The sequence below is a fragment of the Apodemus sylvaticus genome, chromosome 19 (genome assembly GCF_947179515.1).
Source record: "Apodemus sylvaticus chromosome 19, mApoSyl1.1, whole genome shotgun sequence".
NCBI classification, from domain to species: Eukaryota; Metazoa; Chordata; class Mammalia; order Rodentia; family Muridae; genus Apodemus; species Apodemus sylvaticus.
The window spans coordinates 6067752-6086259 of NC_067490.1; the positions used below are offsets into that span (position 1 = coordinate 6067752).

Sequence of the window (18508 nt, forward strand, 5' to 3'; positions counted from 1 at the left end):
GCGGCCACCAGTGTTCTGTGTATTTCAAGCCACAGTGGCTTAAAAATACATCACATAGCCAGGCGTGATGAGCACACGCCTGTAATCCCAGCACTTGGGAGGCAGAGGCAGGCAGATTTCTGAGTTCGAGGCCAGCCTGGTCTACAGAGTGAGTTCCAGGAGAGCCAGGGCTACACAGAGAAACCCTGTCTCAAAAAAAAAAAAACAAATCCAAAAAAAAAAAAAAAAACCAAGAAAAAAATACATCACATAAAAGGAGAAAGCCACCACAGTTCCATTATGTTTTCACAGTTTATTCAGAAGTTGAATAGTTAAAACGTGGACATGTCCTCCAAAGGGACAATCCCCCCACAGGGACTCTACCACTGTTCTAGGACCGCAGCTGGTTGTCAATACAGCACACAAAGCCCCACACGGCCCTGTATCCTTTGCAGTAGCAGGCTGAGTGGAGGATTCAGGAGCTAACTTCAATCACCCTTGACCAAGAGTTAAAGACTTTCAAAGTTCCTTTTTCTTTTTCTTCTAAGACATGAAAACCCAAAGCAGTTTTGCTTACAATTTTAAGTCCTACTTGTATTCTCTGAATGGCGGAGCAAGGATAGAGCTGACCTGCACAACTTGAGAACCAGCAGCGCCAATCCCAGTTGTAGTTTGGCCAATGACACAGCAAGTGACCACATTGGTGCAAATAATGCTTTAACAGTTATCAACACTTAAAACCAAGCTCTTGTAATGCATTAATATGGAACCTCTGCATTTTTCTGACACAGCAAAGTCTTCTAAAGGTGGCAGCAGCTGTGACAGAGAAGGCACTTTGTGCTAAGTTCAGTGTTCTCACAGCAGAGGCAGTTCAGCCCAAGCTGCAGGCAACCCTTTTGGGTGGAGGGACAAGAAAGCCCCAGAAAGGCATCTGCAAAGGAACATTTTGTAATCATGATTCCAAGGCAAAATGGGTAAAGCTGGGACGGGAATACCAAGACAAAAAGCCGTTGCACCATGGACCAAGGGATGAGCTCAAGGACTCAGCGGGCTGGTTCTGCCTCGACTCCCAGGAGGCCGTGGGATCTTGGCGGTGGCCCTGAGCTCCAGCAGGCTTGCTGCGTTCTCAGGAACGCGGCTCTGGCAGCATGGACAGTAGTGCTTGCTGGTTGGGAGCATGTGTCTTAAGATGACCTCGTAGAGCTGTGAAGAGAGAGGAAGGGTGCCCACGTGGTCCAGAGCTCCTTGGCGGTGCCCAGTGGCGTTGTGGGCATTCTAAGATCAGAAAGGATTACACTAGCACCTCTCCCATCAACTGAGGAGCAGCGGGAGTCTTTCAGATGGGAGCTAGGTCAGTGGGTCAGGGTCTCTGCCCTAGTACCATACGTAAAGTGCACCGTGAAGGAAGGCTGTGTGAGGAGAGGGGAGGGGAGAGACCACCGGCACCTGTGAGACGGAGATCGTTCCTTCTGCCACACTGTTGGCTGTTTACTCAGATGTTCATTATTGCCTTAACATTTTCAGCTAGAAAGAAAAAAATACTTGGTGGGTTTGGCAGGCGGCATATCACCACAACACAGGCATTGGCTGGTCCTCAGGGTGTGTAAGCCCGGTAACGGTGGATGGCTGATTTTCCCCTTCACTCTGATGAACTTGGGAGAATCAAATTCTCTTTACAACACATACCAAACTGGCTCATGGAGCTTCAGAAGCAGCAAGCAGCTACCTCTGAAGAAATGCTTGTCTGTCCTGTCAGCCTCCCGGTGCACTGTGGAGGACGACCCACTCACAATCACATCTCAGACTTGACTAGGACATATTAATGGGTTCTACAAACTTCTTAGAAGTTCTTTCAAGAGCGCAAGAGGAAAACCACAATGTTGTACAGAGACTCTGCCCCATTCGGGGTTCCCAGCACAGGCCCTATTTTGCTGCCTTCATGTAGGAAGGTATGGCCCCCCTGGCTGTCAGGCCCTCGAAGCGCTTGTATGTGTAATTGATGAAGACCCAGTCTTTGTTCTTGTAGTCCGTCTCCGGATGATTGCTTGTGGTCACTGGCAAAGAAACAGAAGGGAGACTGAGTCACTGCCCTGCCTCGCCCCGTCCAGAGATGACTTTACTGTGCACACTTTCTACTTTGCTCACTATGTTTGTAGCTCTACTCTCTGCTCCTGTCATTTCCGTTTACACAGCCTTTATGAGTGACAGAAGAGCAGTTTATGATTTACCCAGCCAGCTCTAATAGCTCAACACAATCCATAATCGCTGCTGCCCACCGTGGGGACTGATAAATGCTTGATCAGACGTCCCTCCCCCCCCATCCTGATCCATACATTTTACCCTAAGTCATGGGATGCTGTTAACTCTTAAGTGGCGGCCAGGAGGGTTACCTGTGGGCTTAAGAATATCAGACTCAGGAAATTCATCGAAGTTTGAGGTATCATCGATGCTTTTGATTTCAATAGAGATGGCAGCTGGTCTCTCCCTGTCAAGAACAAGCATGCCCTGATGACCACAGCTGGTATGCATACAGTGGGTACTGACCACGCCTCCTTCCTGTCTGTCATGGAGGACGAATCACTGTTGGCAACTTTTTTTTCTTCTAATGCTAAATAAGCCAAATGACTGCATCCATGTAAAACTATCATCAAAACTTGCAATTCAGCCAGGGATGATGATGGTACATGCCTTTAATCCCAGCACTTGGGAGGCAGAAACAGATGAATCATGAGTTAAGGCTAGCATGATGACCGGGCGGTGGTGGCGCACGCCTGTAATCCCAGCACTCTAGGAGGCAGAGGCAGGCGGATCTCTGAGTTCGAGGCCAGCCTGGTCTACAGAGTGAGTTCCAGGACAGCCAGGGCTATACAGAGAAACCCTGTCTTGAAAAAACCAAATCCCCAAAAAATAACAAAAGGCTAGCCTGATGTACATAGTGAGTTTCATGACAGCCAGGGCTACATAGAGACCCTGTCTTAAAAATCAAGCAAAGCATTCAGTCAGACAGGAGCAAGAGAGCTACAGCCCTGTGTCAATGCACCCATCCCCCTAATGAAAGAACAGCACGGAAGCAGTCCACTTTTGGCTCTACCCTGGTTCTACTGGAAAGGTAAAAATTACCAGGATGCTGGCCACCCGGAGACTAGGGAAAGCAGACTGGGAGTCCTAGGCTAGCTTAGACTATTCAGTCACACTAACTCAAAAAAGACAAAATTCAAGGATCTGAATCAGAACATAATTGCAATATAAAATGAAAAGACACTTTTTGCTTAGCAATCCGTGACAAGTTTCGGTAGGTAGTCTAGGTGTTTGGGGCACACCTCCTCCCTGCCCTCTGAATTCTACCCCTTCCACCACCTACTCACTGTTCTCAGTCTCCCAGTAACAGCCTCTGCTGGAGGCCCTGGCCACAGAGAGATTAGGTAAGAGCAAGGGCACAGGCTCCCTGACACCCCTGCACTTCCCTGCCAGGAACCACTGTATCCTGTGGCACACGGTGGACAGGTCTGACTCCTGACTCATTTTCACCACAGTGGAAGACCCTGAAAGTCTAAAGGGCTCTCTCCCTTTACTTAACTTGCTGATGATCTTTTCAGACTACTCTTTCAGAAAACATAATCCACAGATAGGGGCACATTCCTGTATCCAAGCACTTGGGAGGAAGAGGCAGGAAAACCAGAGGTTTAAGATCACCTCCTGCGATATACCCCACAGAAGGCTAGCCTGGGCTACATGAGACACAGTCTGTGGCCAGCAAGATGGCTCAGTGAGTACAGGTCCTTGCCACCTAAACCCGGCACCTGATTTGATCCCCAGAACCACACAGCTGTCTTGACCTTACTCATCCCCATGGCATGCATATCCTAAATGCTGGAAAGTGTCGTGTGGGTGTGTACCTGATATGTTCCCAGTCAACACCTTCAAAAAAAGGATTATTTTTTATTTCCTCAACTCCAGGGGCTCCGATTCTATGTTCCCACTCACAGCAGAACCTGGAAAAAAAAAAAAACAGGCTTTTCAGTTTCTTCAGAAAAAGGAATAGCCAGGCTCCTGCACGCTCGACCCCCATTCCCTGGAGAAGGCAGCAAGAGCCCGCAGCGTTTACCCCATCACAAGGACGAGCATGGGAGACACCCGCTCTGCTACCTCAGAATCAGGCCCTTGGCTTTCTCCGAGACAGGGACTTCTGGGGGAAAGGTCAAGGTTTCCTTCCAGTTCATCACTTTCTTGTAAGTCTCTTGTGGGGTCTCGGAGCAGAATGGTGGGTAGCCTGTAAGAGTGGAAGTGTGGATCTTTAGAGCCCAGAAGACAGACTCGGTCTGACTAGGAGTTCTCGGTATGACCCACGTCTCACAGCAGCTTGACCTCCGCAGTTGTCCCTCCCCAGCCCAGAGAGCATCTAAACGCAGTTTGCATCTTCCCTCCAACTCAAAGTGGAGAGCCAACGGCAGTCAGCTGACAGTGGGGGCTGGGAAGAGGAGGGACATATGCAGAGATGCAGTGTGGGAGTCAACCCGCCAGAAGAAACAAAGGAACAACTTGGTTAAAAAGGTCCCCACTCAGGCTGGAGAGATGGCTCAGTGGTTAAGAGCACTGGCTGCTCTTCCAGAGGTCCTGAGTTCAATTCCTAGCAACCACATGGTGCATCATGGCCATCTGTAATGGGATCTGATGCCCTCTTCTGGTGTCTGAAGAGAGCCATGGTGTACTCATATAGATAAATAATAAAAATATTTTTAAAAGGGGGAAAAAAGGTTCCCATTTAAGAGAGTTCTTCCTCTTATGGTCCTGTGTCAAGCAAACTAAGTGAGCTAAAGGCAAACATTTCAAAGAGACCATCCTAACTCTTTTGGGAAGTCCAAACAAGATGTCTGTCAGTCTGTCTATCTGTCTGTCTGTCTGTCTGTCTGTCTGTCTGTCTGTCTGTCTATCTATCTATCTACAGCCTGCCCTCCACACGACAACATTCATATCCAGCGCTTCCCAGATCATCTAACGAGTGACTCCACCCTGTCATCACAGACTCATCCTCTAGTGCTCAGTGGCATATGGCTATGCCACAGACATGTGCCTGAATACAGACACACCATTCAAATACAAGGGAGAATGAAAGGTTCCATGCTCTCAAAGCTTCGAAAGAGGAAGGCAGTCGCAGTTCACAGGCTGAGAGAGACACTGCCTTGGTAGCTCTGTGTACACAAAGGTGCCTGATAAGTGAGAACCGTTAAGGGGCCAGAGAGGAATGAAGGGACATACAGATTTAGACACAATCAATGACCAGCACAGGTAACACACGCTATCAGGGACCCGTGAGTACACTGGGAAGGAGTGTGCCATTTGGAGGGAGCTGCCCACCACAGAACTTCACTCTGAAAGCACGTGAGCCAAGTACCCAGTTTGCCTCCAAGTAACTCGGTGTACCAGCGATGGCCACGTGTCCTGGGTGCACAGGAAGCGTGGGACTCACCAATGAGCATCTCATACATGATCACCCCCAGTGACCACCAATCGCAGAGCTTGTTGTACCCCGTCTGCATGAACACCTCCGGAGCAATGTAGTCAGGAGTGCCCACCGTCGAGAAGGCCTGAAATGCATGCACACATTAGGCAGGCCCAGCCAGGAGTGAGGACCTAAGCTTGGAACTCTGGTCCAGAGATCAAAGCCCTCAAGCTGCATCAGGGCATCACAAACCACATAAGCAGGACAGCCCAAACCTAACACAATTTATCTGTGACAGTGCTTGCCAGAATGAACAATAAAGCCTGGTTAATAAGGCAAAAGCGCCCTCCTCCACATGCCCAGAGCCCACACCATAAGTGGCCAAGCACCATTAAGAGCCAGGCTCTCCGCCTGAATGAGCCTTCCTCATTCTGTTCAGATGTCTGAAAGGACATCTAGCCCGGGGCTTCGGGTAACACTCGACAGCCACGCTCGTTACTCAAGCCCGGGAGAGGACAAGCCCAGTTAGGAGACGAGAGGTCCTGCTCCAAATCGTCTGTTCACTGCTGAGACAAGTTAATAAACACACTTTCCTAGGTAATGTGCCCACAACACACAGATCTGCCTGCCACATTAGTACTGTGTACATGCCAAGCAAAGTGCTGCCCTTTGTATATACTACACATGTGATCATCCTTACAAAGTACAGCTCATGTTCAGTTTCATGTATGAACAAACCGACACATCATCTATTAAGAAGTGTTGCTGTGGCTGGAGCGTGGGCTCAGCAGGTAGAGTGGAGGCTGCTCCTGCAGAGAGCTTGGGTTGTCTTCCAGAACCCACACAGTGGCTCACAAACATCTGACTCCTTCCAGGGGGTCCTATGCTTGCTCTGTTTCTGTTTGTTTCTCTCTCTCTCCTCTCTCTCTCTCTCTCTCACACACACACACACACACACACACACACACACACACACACACACACGAGAATTTTGGTCCAGCACAATGGTTCAACTGGTAAAAGCACTTGTCACCAATGCTGATGACCTGAGTTTGAGGCCCCCAAACTGTAAGGTGGAAGAGGACTCCTACAAGCTGCCTTCTGACAACACACACAGATGTGTGCACACGAAAGAATTAAGATTGAAGTTTTCTTCGTAATAATTCAGTGGTGAGTTTGCCCTATTTAAGTAGCTTTCAGCATGCTATCAAGGTAATGTAATCAAGTGACTTACTTACTTTCAAGATTATGGGGCATAACTTTGGATGTGCACAGTCAAACACTTTACCAAAACTTTTAAAATCCCCATCCAGTTCTGACTACCAAGTCACGGCAGATGAACAGGAGTCCTGATTTGCCTCAGTGGCTCAACGTTTTAAGTTTGAGTGATAGTGCCTTAAGGTGGGCATGGTGGGATATCCACAGTCCTAGTGTGTTGGTAGACTGGAGAGGATTGGGGAAGAGGTATTTTCAAAGCCAGCCTCAGCTATATAGAATCTTAGGCCAGCCTATGCTATAGGAGACTTTATGTCAAAAATAACTGCTCTAAATTCAAGGCATCCCAGGCAAGTGGCTATTAGTCCCACCCCATCTATACTCGTTGTAAAGCTCACTCAGACCAGTCTGCGGGATTTCCCAGGCCTCAGTGTTACTTACCAGCTGGCGTCTGTTTCTTTTCCAGGTCTCCGCTTTCCTTTTGGAATTCATGTTCTGAAAAGCTAAAAGTAGAGAGAACAAGTCCTAATCAAATTCAGAAAAGAATGTTTATTTTACGGGGCTCTGGTACTAGTCATACAGATACCCATCAAACACTCTGGGTGGGGTGTGGCAGTGGGAGACAGGAAAGCAGATCTCTGTGAGTTTTAGGCCAGCCTGGGATACACAGAGAGAGCCTATCTTAATGCAAAAAGTAAAACAAACACACAGCCAATCAGCTCCAAGGTAACTTGCTCTATCGGCCCAAATATAAGTGCTAAACCCAGCAGCTCCAAGAGAATCACAGTGGAATTGTGAATAGTTTTATGTGGTTCATACAGCTAGAAAAGGACAGATGGGCCTTATCAAAAGGAAGAGAAGGAAACACAAATGTTTATCAATGGCACATTTATTTACAGGCCTCGCTTGTTTGGGGTTTGGTAATAGTACTTACTGGTGAAGGCAGGCAGGGCCTCCCGCACGCTAGGCAAGCAGTCTACTACCAGCCACAGCCGCGCCCGCGGCCTTCTGTCCTCCCTAATCCCCTCCCCTGTCTCTATGTTCACCTCTCACACTTATTCAGCCTGGTTTGCAGTGCTCCAGACAACCGAGATCAACTTGACCTGAACCCGTGTGGATGGGCCTGTTTCTAAAACTGATCACAGACCTAAGAGCAGCAAGTGGACTCCAGAGTTAGGTGAGCTGTGAGTTTTCCAGGATGAACTGAGACTCCTGTGTTCATATCCATGCAGATGCTCATGCAGGTGTGTGTACATGGGTGTGTACCCGGGTATGTGTGGGGCAGGAGCTCACGTAGCGTTTCTCAGGTGCCATTCACCTTCCTTTCTTTTTTTCCTCTTCTCAGTGGCTTGGAAGTGGCCTATCTGGGCTAGGCTGGCTGTGTACCAGACCCAGGGGCGCCCCGCGCTCCTCCTTAGTGCTGAGATGACGGCCGTGTGCCTTTCTGCACGCCTGGCTCTTGTATGCATCCCAGGAATCAGACTCAGGTCTTCATGCTTGCAGGGCAAGAGCTCTCCCCACTGAGCTGACTCCTCCAGCCTCGACTGCGACTTGACTACACTCTCCTGTGGGCTGATACTGCTCAGGTAGAACGACAAGGCTTGCGACCGATCGATCTAGCCTGGAGAGATTGATCCTCTCTCTGCTCTGAGGGCTTTCGTCTCGTCACTCCTCGCTGCTTGTTCCATGGTCACTCCAGCACATTCCTAGCAGAGTTCTGTCTCAACATCTGCGCTAGCACAGCTGGAAGCACTCATCGCCTAGTCAGACAGCACGCATGGGCAATGCGGGAAAGTACTGGATCTCTTCTCTATACTGCTGTGAGACTCCCTCAGGTTTCCTGAGTACTTTGGTCACCAGGGAGATCACTCTTACCCACCAGGTTAAGGAATGGGCAGCTGACATCACCGTTGACACTTACTGAAGTCACTGGGCAGGCTGTGGTTCAGGCTCCTATAAAATTCTGTCCTGTGTGCTTTCTTCAGGCCTGTGCAAAGGCCAAAGTCAGAAAGTTTCACATGGCCCTGTGAGGGAAGGGAAACAAGGTGACGTGTGGACACACGCCTGGACAGGCAGACACTGTTACCTTCCCACATCCTCTACACCTCCTGCCAACAGACTGCTCCCACTTAGCTAACTACAAGGAAAAACACATACCAACAAACTTAAACAGACCTCCAGCTAAGGTGTAGCCCACGGCTTTAATCCCAGCACTTAGGAGGCAGAGGCAAGAAGATATGAGTTCCAGGCTAGCCTGGTCTACAGAGTGAGTTCCAGGATACCCAGGCTACACAGAGAAACCCTGTCTCTGAAAGAAAAGGGTAAGGTATGGTAAGGTAGGGTAGGGGAAAGGGGGAGGGGAGAGGAGAAGAGGGGAGGAGAGGAGAGGAGGGGAAGGAGGGGAGGGGAGGGGAGGGGAGGGGAGAGGAGAAGAGAGGAGGGGAAGGAGGGGAGGGGAGAGGAGAAGAGAGGAGAGGAAGGAAGGGGAGGGGAGGGGAGGGGAGGGCAAGCAGGCAGGCAGGCAGGCAGGTGGCAGCAGGAGGATTTCACACTAGGAATAGGGCACTTTCATTACAAACAAATTCTGGCTTACAAGTAAAACATTCTAGAATTCTGTTCCTGAAGGACATGGAAATATCACTGTACCTACTGCAGCTGCTTGTAATCTTATGCTAATAGAGCCCCCAAATCAGTCTGCACGGGAGGGATAAGCCATGGCGGCAGGCAGTAAGCCCACTCCGGGATTTATTTAAAATATTAATACCGCCTGTTTGCTCACTAGAGACCAACGAACACAGTGTGGTCAGCAGCACGGCCGTCCCTGTGCTCAGGGGCAGCATTAATGCATCACTGAGGAGAAGCAAGAAAGGCTGCACAGAGGCGGGGCTCCTCTGCGAGCATGGTGTGTGTGGCGCAGTTTGTGTTGGACTCTGTGGCAGGCGTTTGCTAGGGCTGCTGCTGGTGCTTCAGCAGAGGAAGGCTTAGCTGCTGCACAGCCAGGCAGCCTCAGATACTCAGGGAAGATGGCTGTCTCTGCTGAATTACAAAACTGACTTGGTTATATTCGTGTTGTGTACACACAAGGTCTCCCCGTAACTCAAGCTGGATTTGGAATTCCTAGCCTCCTACCCCTGCCTCCCAAGTGATGGTTCACCGGCATGCGTGGCCATACCATGCCCCGCCTAATGCTCCTGAGACAGTCTCTCTCTATGTAGCCCTATCTGCTGTAGCTCTCCCTGTGTAGACCAGTCAGGCTCTGCCTTCTGAAAGCTGGGATTCAAATTGTGCCTGCTTTTTTTTTTTTTTAAAAGAACATTCAATTAAATTACAGAATCATAGTTCAGAGACAGGATGTGATGGCAAACTTAGCTGACTTACCAATAAAAAGGACACAAACGTACCAGGGATCACTGTCCCCCTGCCAGCACTACACGAGCAGACGCGCTGGGGGCTGCGTGCCCACGTACCTTGCTGTCCAAGAGAAGGTTGTCCGGCTTGATATCTCTGTGGATGAATCCCAGCTGGTGAATGGAGTCGATGGCTAACACCGTCTCTGCTATGTAAAACTGAGTCTCCTCTTCCGTCAGAGTATCTTTTTTCATCAATAAAGTCATCATGTCCCCTGGAAGCAGAAAGATACAAAGCCACCACCATACACACACAATACATGTACACACACACACACACACACACAATATGAGTAAGAACCAGCTTTTAGTACATTGTCACTATCTGACAACACAAGCCAACTACACCCAGCTGTGCTGTGTCCCATAGAGTGATCTACAGTGTTCCCGTGGAGCCAACAGCCACAGGCTCTAGTTTGTGAAGGGTAAGAAAATCACTCAGAGAAAACACATCCTGCACCTGAGCCGGGTGATAAGCACTACACTTTAATTCCATTTTCCTCTTTAGAGGAGTAAGAATTTCTCCACAATTACAAAGTATATTTGCTTATGACAGTATTTTGGAGCAGGGGGAAATCTACCTGACTTTTATGTCTGCTCACGTATCTGTGAAGTTGTCTGTGTCTAGAGGCAAATGGCAATCCCACACAGCTGAACTACTGTCTTATAATGAAATGCCAAATAAAATGTAAATATTTAGGGAGCTTTAAACAAGCTTCCCCCACTAACACGGGGGGGGGGGGGGGGGGGAGCCCATGGGAAGACAGCTGTGGGGAGTTACGCAGCAGTCACGATACTGAGCCACTCCTCTACACTGGAATGAGGTCACCGCCTCCCAAGACCACAGGGCCTTCTCCTAACACCTTCCACTATCCTCACATAACTTTATATCTACAGACAAACTCCTTAGTGTCCTACAAGGGGAAAATTTAAAGCTTAATAGCAGCATAATAAAACAAGGAAAAAAAAGATTTATATCCTAAAATTCAGCAATTAAACAAAAGCAAAGGGAATATATAAAGTAGCTAAAAAGCTAAGAAAAACACACAGTTCGGTTTCTACCTCATGTAAAGCTACTTAGATTAGAAAGCAAGGAAGAGAGGGGCCGGACCCTAGTGCCTCCTGCTGCCCTCTGCTGGCCGCTCACTACCTGAGGCCAGGGGCAGTGGGAGGCCAACCCTACTGTCACTGTGGCCTTCAGAGCAGCTGTCCACCTCATATGTTTGGGCTTGCCCAGGTGATGGGACAGCGCAGGCCCGCCCACTGGTCTTCGGGCTCTGCAGGTCAGGCCCGCTGGTCTTAGGGCTCTGCAAGTCAGCATCACTGAGTACAAAAGGGTGGGGGTGGGGCCCCCAAAGGGCATGAGAAGGAGCTGCAGTAACAGCTAAGGGACACAGGGTAGCCAAGCTGGGCCCTACTCCTGAGGGGCTCAAGAAAACAAAGGTGTTCTACCAGTCAACTCTTGCGTTGTAATCTTCATCGTTGTTAGCAGAGATTACTGGTAACCCTGGGTCTAAATTAAGGGGTGTCACAAGACCAATATAGTATGCCCCAATTAATTTCATTTGCTTTGTTAAATGCCAAAAAGAGAGCAGGTAGTGGTGGCACATGCCTTTAATCCCAGAACTTGGGAGGCAGAGGCAGGTGGATTTCTGAGTTCAAGGACAGCCTGGTCTACAGAGTGAATTCCAGGACAGCCAGGGCTACACAGAGAAACCCTGTCTCAAAAAACCAAAAAAAGTCAAAAAGAGAAAAGCTACTTTCTGATTGCTCACAGTTCACTGGTTTATCAGGAAAGAAACTGTCCCCAAACAAGACGGGCCACCTGCCACCTGCTCTGGCTTGACACCTCAGAGGAGAGGTGAACTCTCGGTATTAATATAGGTAAAGAGGGAGTGATTCTAACAAACCACAGAAAAACAAACGGAAACCACTGAAGCAAATGATGCCAAGCTTCAGAGCAATCAGCGGGACAACCTCGCCGGGCGCCAGCCAACAGGCGGGCAGAGCTCCTTCCTAGTTTAATGTGTTTAAAGGAAAAAAACACAAGACCTGTCCACCTGATATGGTGAGTGAGGGAGTGAACCGCAGAGAGGCAGGCAGCACAAGCTGGCTATTGCCCTCCTTTAGGACCTAGAACAGACACAGAAGGTGATTCTGTGAGCCCAGCTACAGGCAGAAGGGAGGGTTCATTGTTGATATGAGAAAGAAACCACAGAACAAAGGGAAATCAACCTTTCGTTGTGAAGTAATTACCTCCAGGCAGGAACTCCATGATTAGGTAGAGGTTTAGCTTATCCTGAAAACTATAGAACATTTTCACAACCCACAAACTGTCTGCCTCCACTAGAATGTCACGCTCCGCACGAATGTGGCCAACCTGGAGGTATATGCATTTGATTAATGACAAGCCTTGCTCTGCTATAAACTGTATATCTGTTTAAACAATTTAAATACTGTTGAGTATTTAGTTGTGATGAGCAAAGTTCTGCTAACACACACCGACCACCATGAAACTGACATTTGATTTGAAGAAATTCAGTGACAAAAACCTGCTAAGAAAGGCTTTTAAATTTACCAAAATGAATAAATGGCTTCAACCCAACACAACTGTAGCAGTGCTATGATTAGTTAAAATTACCGTCCTTTTATATATTTATTATAGCTTTAAGTTTATTGTTTTAAGGCAGAGATTCCTGTACTCCATGCTGGCTTTGAACGATACCTCCAGATCCCTCTGCCTCCATCTCCAAAAATTAAAGCTAACAGGCATGAACCACCACAAAGGTTTATGTGATGGGAGCATTGACCCAGGGTTAAGCAAGCGCTCCAGCAGTGTTCCCAGCCCTCTGTTCCAGTAATCCCGCATGCAGAATACACAGGCCCCGAGGTGAGCCCTGAGCAGTCCCACCTCAGGCTCAGGCTGCACTGTCTAGGTGAGCGGGTTTGTTGGCTCTGGCTGTTTCATTTTGTAATGCCTGAGGCAGAACACAGGACCTCGATCCGCTCCTCCACTAGGAGTCTATACAAGTGCTCATGTTACCTAACGACTAGGCTACCTGCCCCAAACTGATGTCAAAATAACAGAGCCCTGAGAGACAATCAGGTCACCTCGATGACACAACACTGCAGCTATAGCTCACTGCTGGGCTACACTGCAGATGAAAGAAACATTTACATTTACATTGGGCTAAAGAATCAAAGTCATGGTGTTTCTCGTCGCTGCAACACCTAGCTGCTGGCAGCTTGGAGAACTAGTGAAATCACGTTGTTAAAATATAATGCCTTAAGAGCAGGGGTGTGGCTCCGCTGGTACAGAGCTTATATAAAATACATGAAGCCCTGGGTTTGATCCCCAGCACCATGTGAAGCTGAGGGTAGGGGAGGGGTGTGCCTGCAGGTCTAGCACCTGAGAGGTGGAGGTGGCACCGTCTCAAAAATGTCAAACTGACATTAATTAAAATATGAAGAAGTAACCAAAACATTATTGCATATTCTCAAATTATACTACTCCTTTCTTTTTTAAGAGTCACAAGATCCAAACATGGAGTGAATCAAAACTAAGTTCATTAAGACTCAATCCAAGGGCTGGAGAGATGGCTCAGCGGTTAAGAGCACTGACTGCACCAGGCGGTAGTGGCATACACCTATAATCCCAGCACTCTGGGAGGCGGAGGCAGGGAGTTTCTGAGTTCGAGGCCAGCCTGGTCTACAGAGTGAGTTCCAGGACAGCCAGGGCTACACAGAGAAACCCTGTCTCCAAAAAACCAAATCCCAGCCCCCCCACCCCCGGAAAAAAAAAAAAAAAAAAAAAAAAAAGGAGAGAGAGCACTGACTGCTCTTCCAGAGGTCCTGAGTTCAAATCCCAGCAACCACATGGTGGCTCACAACCATCCGTAATGGGATCTGATGCCCTCTTCTGGTGTATTTGAAGACAGCTACAGTATACTTCACATACATAAAAATAAATAAATCTTTTTTGTTTGTTTTATTTTTAGAAATAAGGTTTCTCTGTGTAGCCCTGGCTATCCTGGAACTCACTCTGTAGACCAGGCTGGCCTCGAACTCAGAAATCCACCTGCCTCTGCCTCCCAAGTGCTGGGATTAAAGGCGTGCACCACCACTACCTGGCAAATAAATAAATTAATAAAAAAAAAAAAAAAGACTCAATGCAAACCTGAACTAAGTTCTGAAGTCAAAGACCTGTGAGGAGTCGTGAGCTGGCAGGTCTGTGGTCTCAACACTGCCTGCTTTGTTGGGATGGCTTCGGCAGGGCTACAGATCTTCCATCCTCACCTGCAGACACACACTACTGTCTCCTGACTTATATCTAGCCTGCGTGTTCTCCCAAGCTCTGTGGGGTTGAAGACATGATCCATTCGTACATCTGAGTTTGGTGTCTCCTTTCACATGGAATTCTGAGAGCTTCAATGTGTGAAAGAAAGGGTTTGCTGAGTGCTACTGAGGGCACTGAGGGCCTGGTAAGCCAGTGCTGCGAAAGCACAAGACAAGTCAGACACCTGCCTTTACAGCCTCAACAGAAGAAAAGCTTGTGGGGATTCACTGCCTCCTGCTGCTCTGTAGCTGTGACAAAGAGCTTGTCACTGTGAGGCCAGAAGGCTGGCCTCTGCTCTCCTGGCCCTACCTACTACAAGGATCCAAAGAAAAGAGAAGGCACTTGTGTTACTGCTTGTCACTCAACCTGGAGGACAGGATGGTGGCTGGACAGTTTCCTGTTCATCAAGAGGAAAGCTAACCGCTGTGAGTCTCCCTCTGCTTCTCTCCTGGGGCTGATGTGGCAGCTGGAAGCCTTACGGTATAGAAGTGGGGTCAGCAGAACACAGAGCCAGAGGTGTGGCTCACCGCAGAAGGGTCTCTTCCCTGCCTGGACCATCTAAGGCACGGGGAAAGCTGACACAGTCAGTCTTGTGCTTCCACAGCAGTACAACAGCATCGGCCTCGACACAGACAATGTTGGCACTAGCTGATGCGCATGTCTTTTCTTTCCTTTTTAATTTTTTTATTAATTATTTATCAATTTACATCCCAAATGTTGTCCCCCTCGCATTCCCCCTATGCCCCTTCCCGTCCTCCTCTCCAGTGCTGGAACTAAAGGTGTGCTGGGGGCTGGAGAGATAGATGACTTAGCGGTTAAGAGCACCGACTGCTCTTCCAGAGGTCCTGAGTTCAATTCCCAGCAACCACATAGTGGCTCACAACCATCTGTGATGGGATCTGATGCCCTCTTCTGGTGTGTCTGATGACAGCGACAGTGTACTCACATACATAAAATAAATAAATAAATCTTAAAAAAAAAAAAAAGGTGTGCCACCACACCCCCTTTTAAGCATTTTGTCTCATATACACGTGTGTACGTGTGTATGAGTAGAGGTCAGAGGTCAGCTCCCAGGAGTTATTCCCTCCTTCCACCCTGTGGGCTCCACATGAGAAAGCCTCACATCAAGCACCTTCGCCCTCTGAGCCCTCACCAGCTCTACTTCCTCCTAACTCTCGAGACAGCTAACAAACTGACAGGAGTTTTGAGTGTTGGCTAAATTATAGGAAATTATACATATTGTAAAACTTACTCATAACCCACAAATATCCTAACTAAACAGCACAGACATTACTTTCTTCAATGAGATTAACTGGTCCTCTCTTATCAGAGCCTGAACATCAGTCCACACTGTACACTGCCCTCTAGGCAGCACATACACAGGGCTGTAAAGTACTCTGCATCAGTCGGTGTTTGCATAAACTACAATAGTAGCTGAAGATTTGCTAAAGATCTGCTTTCAACTGGAATTAAGAATTCAAGGCTTGGGCTGAAGACATGACTCAGTGGTTAAGAGCACTAGCTGCTCCTACAGAGGTCCTGAGTTCAAGTCCCAGCAACCATGTGGTGGCTCACAACCATCTGTAATGAGATGTGGTGCCCTCTTCTGGTGTGTAGGCATACATGCAAAAAGAACATTATATACATAATAAATATATAAATCTTTAAAAAAAAAATAATCCAAGGCTTAGCTTGGCATGGTGGTGCATGCCTTTAATCCCAACACTTAGGAGACAGGGACAGGTGGATCTCTAAGTTTGAGGCCAGCCTGGTCCACAAAGCAAGTCTAGAATAGCCAGGGCTGGTTACAATGAGAAACCCGGTCTCGAAAAAACAAAAAACAAAAAACAAAAACAAAAACAAACAAAAAAGGAATTCAAGGCTTCCCAGTAAAACAGAAGGAAAAAAAAAGACTTAATTGTTATGTGCATGGTTTGTTTGGGTTGGTTTGCTTACATGTATAGTATGTACCATGTGCATACACTGCACAAAGAGGCCAGTAGAGGGTGTCACATTCCCTGGAACCAGAATAATAGACCATTCTGAGCCACCATAGGGTGCTAGTAATTCAACCAGATCCTCTACAACAGCAGCCAGTTCTTTTAACCATTTAGCTGTCTCTCCAGTCCCCAAACCACAACATTTTGAAGAGGCACTGGAATGTGGACAGGAAATACTCCATGATTACAATCCTCAGGTGGCAGAGAACACTAAATGTGGGGACACCTCTATCCTCACTGCTGGGCTCCAAAGAAGGAGCTCTACCTGGCCTAAGATCTCTGGCCTCACACTGGAATCCCACTGCAGCGTCACCCAGTGCTACGTCTTCTGGGGCAACCAGCTGAACTAAAGCAGAGCCACAGAAGGTCTGCACTCATACCTAAAGATAAAACCCTATCCTATGGAATGTGCATTAAGTATGTGTCAGATCTAGTCTCACCGTGAGCTTCATCCTTACTGGATAGACTTCCAGCTGGGGAGGTCCGGGGCTTGCGCAGCATCACAAGCACTCTACTGTGAAGCTTCCTGCAGGCCCGAGAAAGCTTCTCATCATAACGGAGACCTACATTGCTCTGCCGCTTACATTTTCCAAATAAACTGGCAAGAGGGTCTCCCTTGGGTACCAGTGAGGACCCATCTTTGGTTAGGTGTAGAGCACAGTGCATGCAGACACATGCAGTTCTACCTCCCCATCCAAAGAATGCAAAAGACGCCCATCATGCTAGGCGTGACCTCAGAGAAGGTTCTCTTGCCAGTGGAGCTGTGGTTGGCTAGGAGACCAAAGGCTGCTTCCCACAGCCTTAACTGTAAAGCACTGTTTGTGTGTTCACGGGTCCTACTTGTATTTTTTATTTTACTTTAATGAGTGCTCTGTTGAATATACATCTGCAGGCCAGAAGAGGGCATCGGATCCCCTTAGAGATGGCTGTGAGCCACCATGTGGCTGCTGGGAACTGAACTCAGGAGCTCTGGAAGAGCAAGCAGTCTGTGCTCCCAACCGCTGAGCCATCTCTCCAGCCTGTTACTTGTATTTTTAAACATACAAGTGCATCTTTTGAGGAGAAAAAATAGGCTCACATGTACAATATGCATAAGAGAACTAACTAGAGAGAACTGTAGTAAAATAAACACAACAAGCCCCCAACCCTGACCCACGGCAGCTCCGGCTCAGTTACCTGCTCCTTCTCGAGCATGTCTGCCTTGCGCAGGATCTTCATGGCGTACACATGCCCTGTGTCTTTCTTCTGAACGAGTCGCACCTGGAAGGTTACCAAGACATACTAGGTCAAGTTCACACTCCCAAGCTAAGGATTTGCGTTTCCAGCATCGGGGACCACACCAAAGGCTCCACAGATACTGCTTACACAAGAGCAGCATTATAATTTGAATGTAGGCAATAACTAGCAAAGGTAGACACTTTTTTTTGTTGTTGTTTTGTTTTTTGGATTTGGTTTTTTTTGAGACAGGGTTTCTCTATATAGCCCTGGCTGTCCTGGAACTCACTCTGTTGACCAGGCTGGCCTTGAACTCAGAAATCTGCCCGCCTCTGCCTCCCAGAGTGCTGGGATTACAGGCGTGCGCCACCACCGCCTGGCAAAATAGACACTTTTAAAGTTACAAACAAATCTACTGTACACCTATGACCACGATCTGTCCATCTATCCACTATCTTCACATCTTAACAACTTTGGCTCTGAGTTGAACACATGTAAAAGCCTTTAGCTTCAATTTTAAGGCCTAGTTAAAGCCATGGCAAATGTCCAATAGTCGACTTAGAAAGCCTAAATAACCACAAAATTCACAATGAAAATAACACATCAGACCCACTGGTAATCCTAGCACTCAAGGGGCCAAAGCAGAACTGTCACTAGCTTGAAGCTGTCTGGCTGTGCTATGAGACCCTTTATCACAAAACAGAAAAACAAAACAAAAAACCGCAAAAATAAAACCTTATTCTTGGAGAAAATATCGTAAAATAGAAAAGAAACAGCACTTTTAAACTAATTAATTTTTTACTTTAGTTAATTAACTTTCATGTGTGTGGGTGTTTTGCCTACGAGTATGTCAGTGACCACAGGTAAGCCGTGCCTGAGGAAGCCAGGAGGCAATGGATTCCCGGGGAATGCAGTT

At 47.9% G+C, this 18508-nt stretch overlaps 1 protein-coding gene across 4 annotated transcripts in view; it reads right to left on the reverse strand.

Moving 5' to 3' along the window:
* Positions 1-277: 277 nt before the first annotated feature.
* Positions 278-18508, reverse strand: part of Stk38 (serine/threonine kinase 38) — a 35486-nt gene continuing 17255 nt past the window's right edge. For all 4 annotated transcript variants that reach the window (XM_052164538.1, XM_052164537.1, XM_052164539.1 and 1 more), the window contains 10 exons: positions 17554-17637; positions 12298-12421; positions 10102-10256; positions 8556-8658; positions 7076-7137; positions 5447-5564; positions 4126-4249; positions 3876-3971; positions 2370-2464; positions 278-2033 (listed from right to left, as the gene is read on the reverse strand). In XM_052164538.1, the coding sequence (XP_052020498.1) occupies positions 1903-2033; positions 2370-2464; positions 3876-3971; positions 4126-4249; positions 5447-5564; positions 7076-7137; positions 8556-8658; positions 10102-10256; positions 12298-12421; positions 17554-17637 (1092 nt within the window). In that variant the 3' untranslated portion in view covers positions 278-1902. The remainder of the gene's footprint in view (positions 2034-2369; positions 2465-3875; positions 3972-4125; positions 4250-5446; positions 5565-7075; positions 7138-8555; positions 8659-10101; positions 10257-12297; positions 12422-17553; positions 17638-18508) is intronic.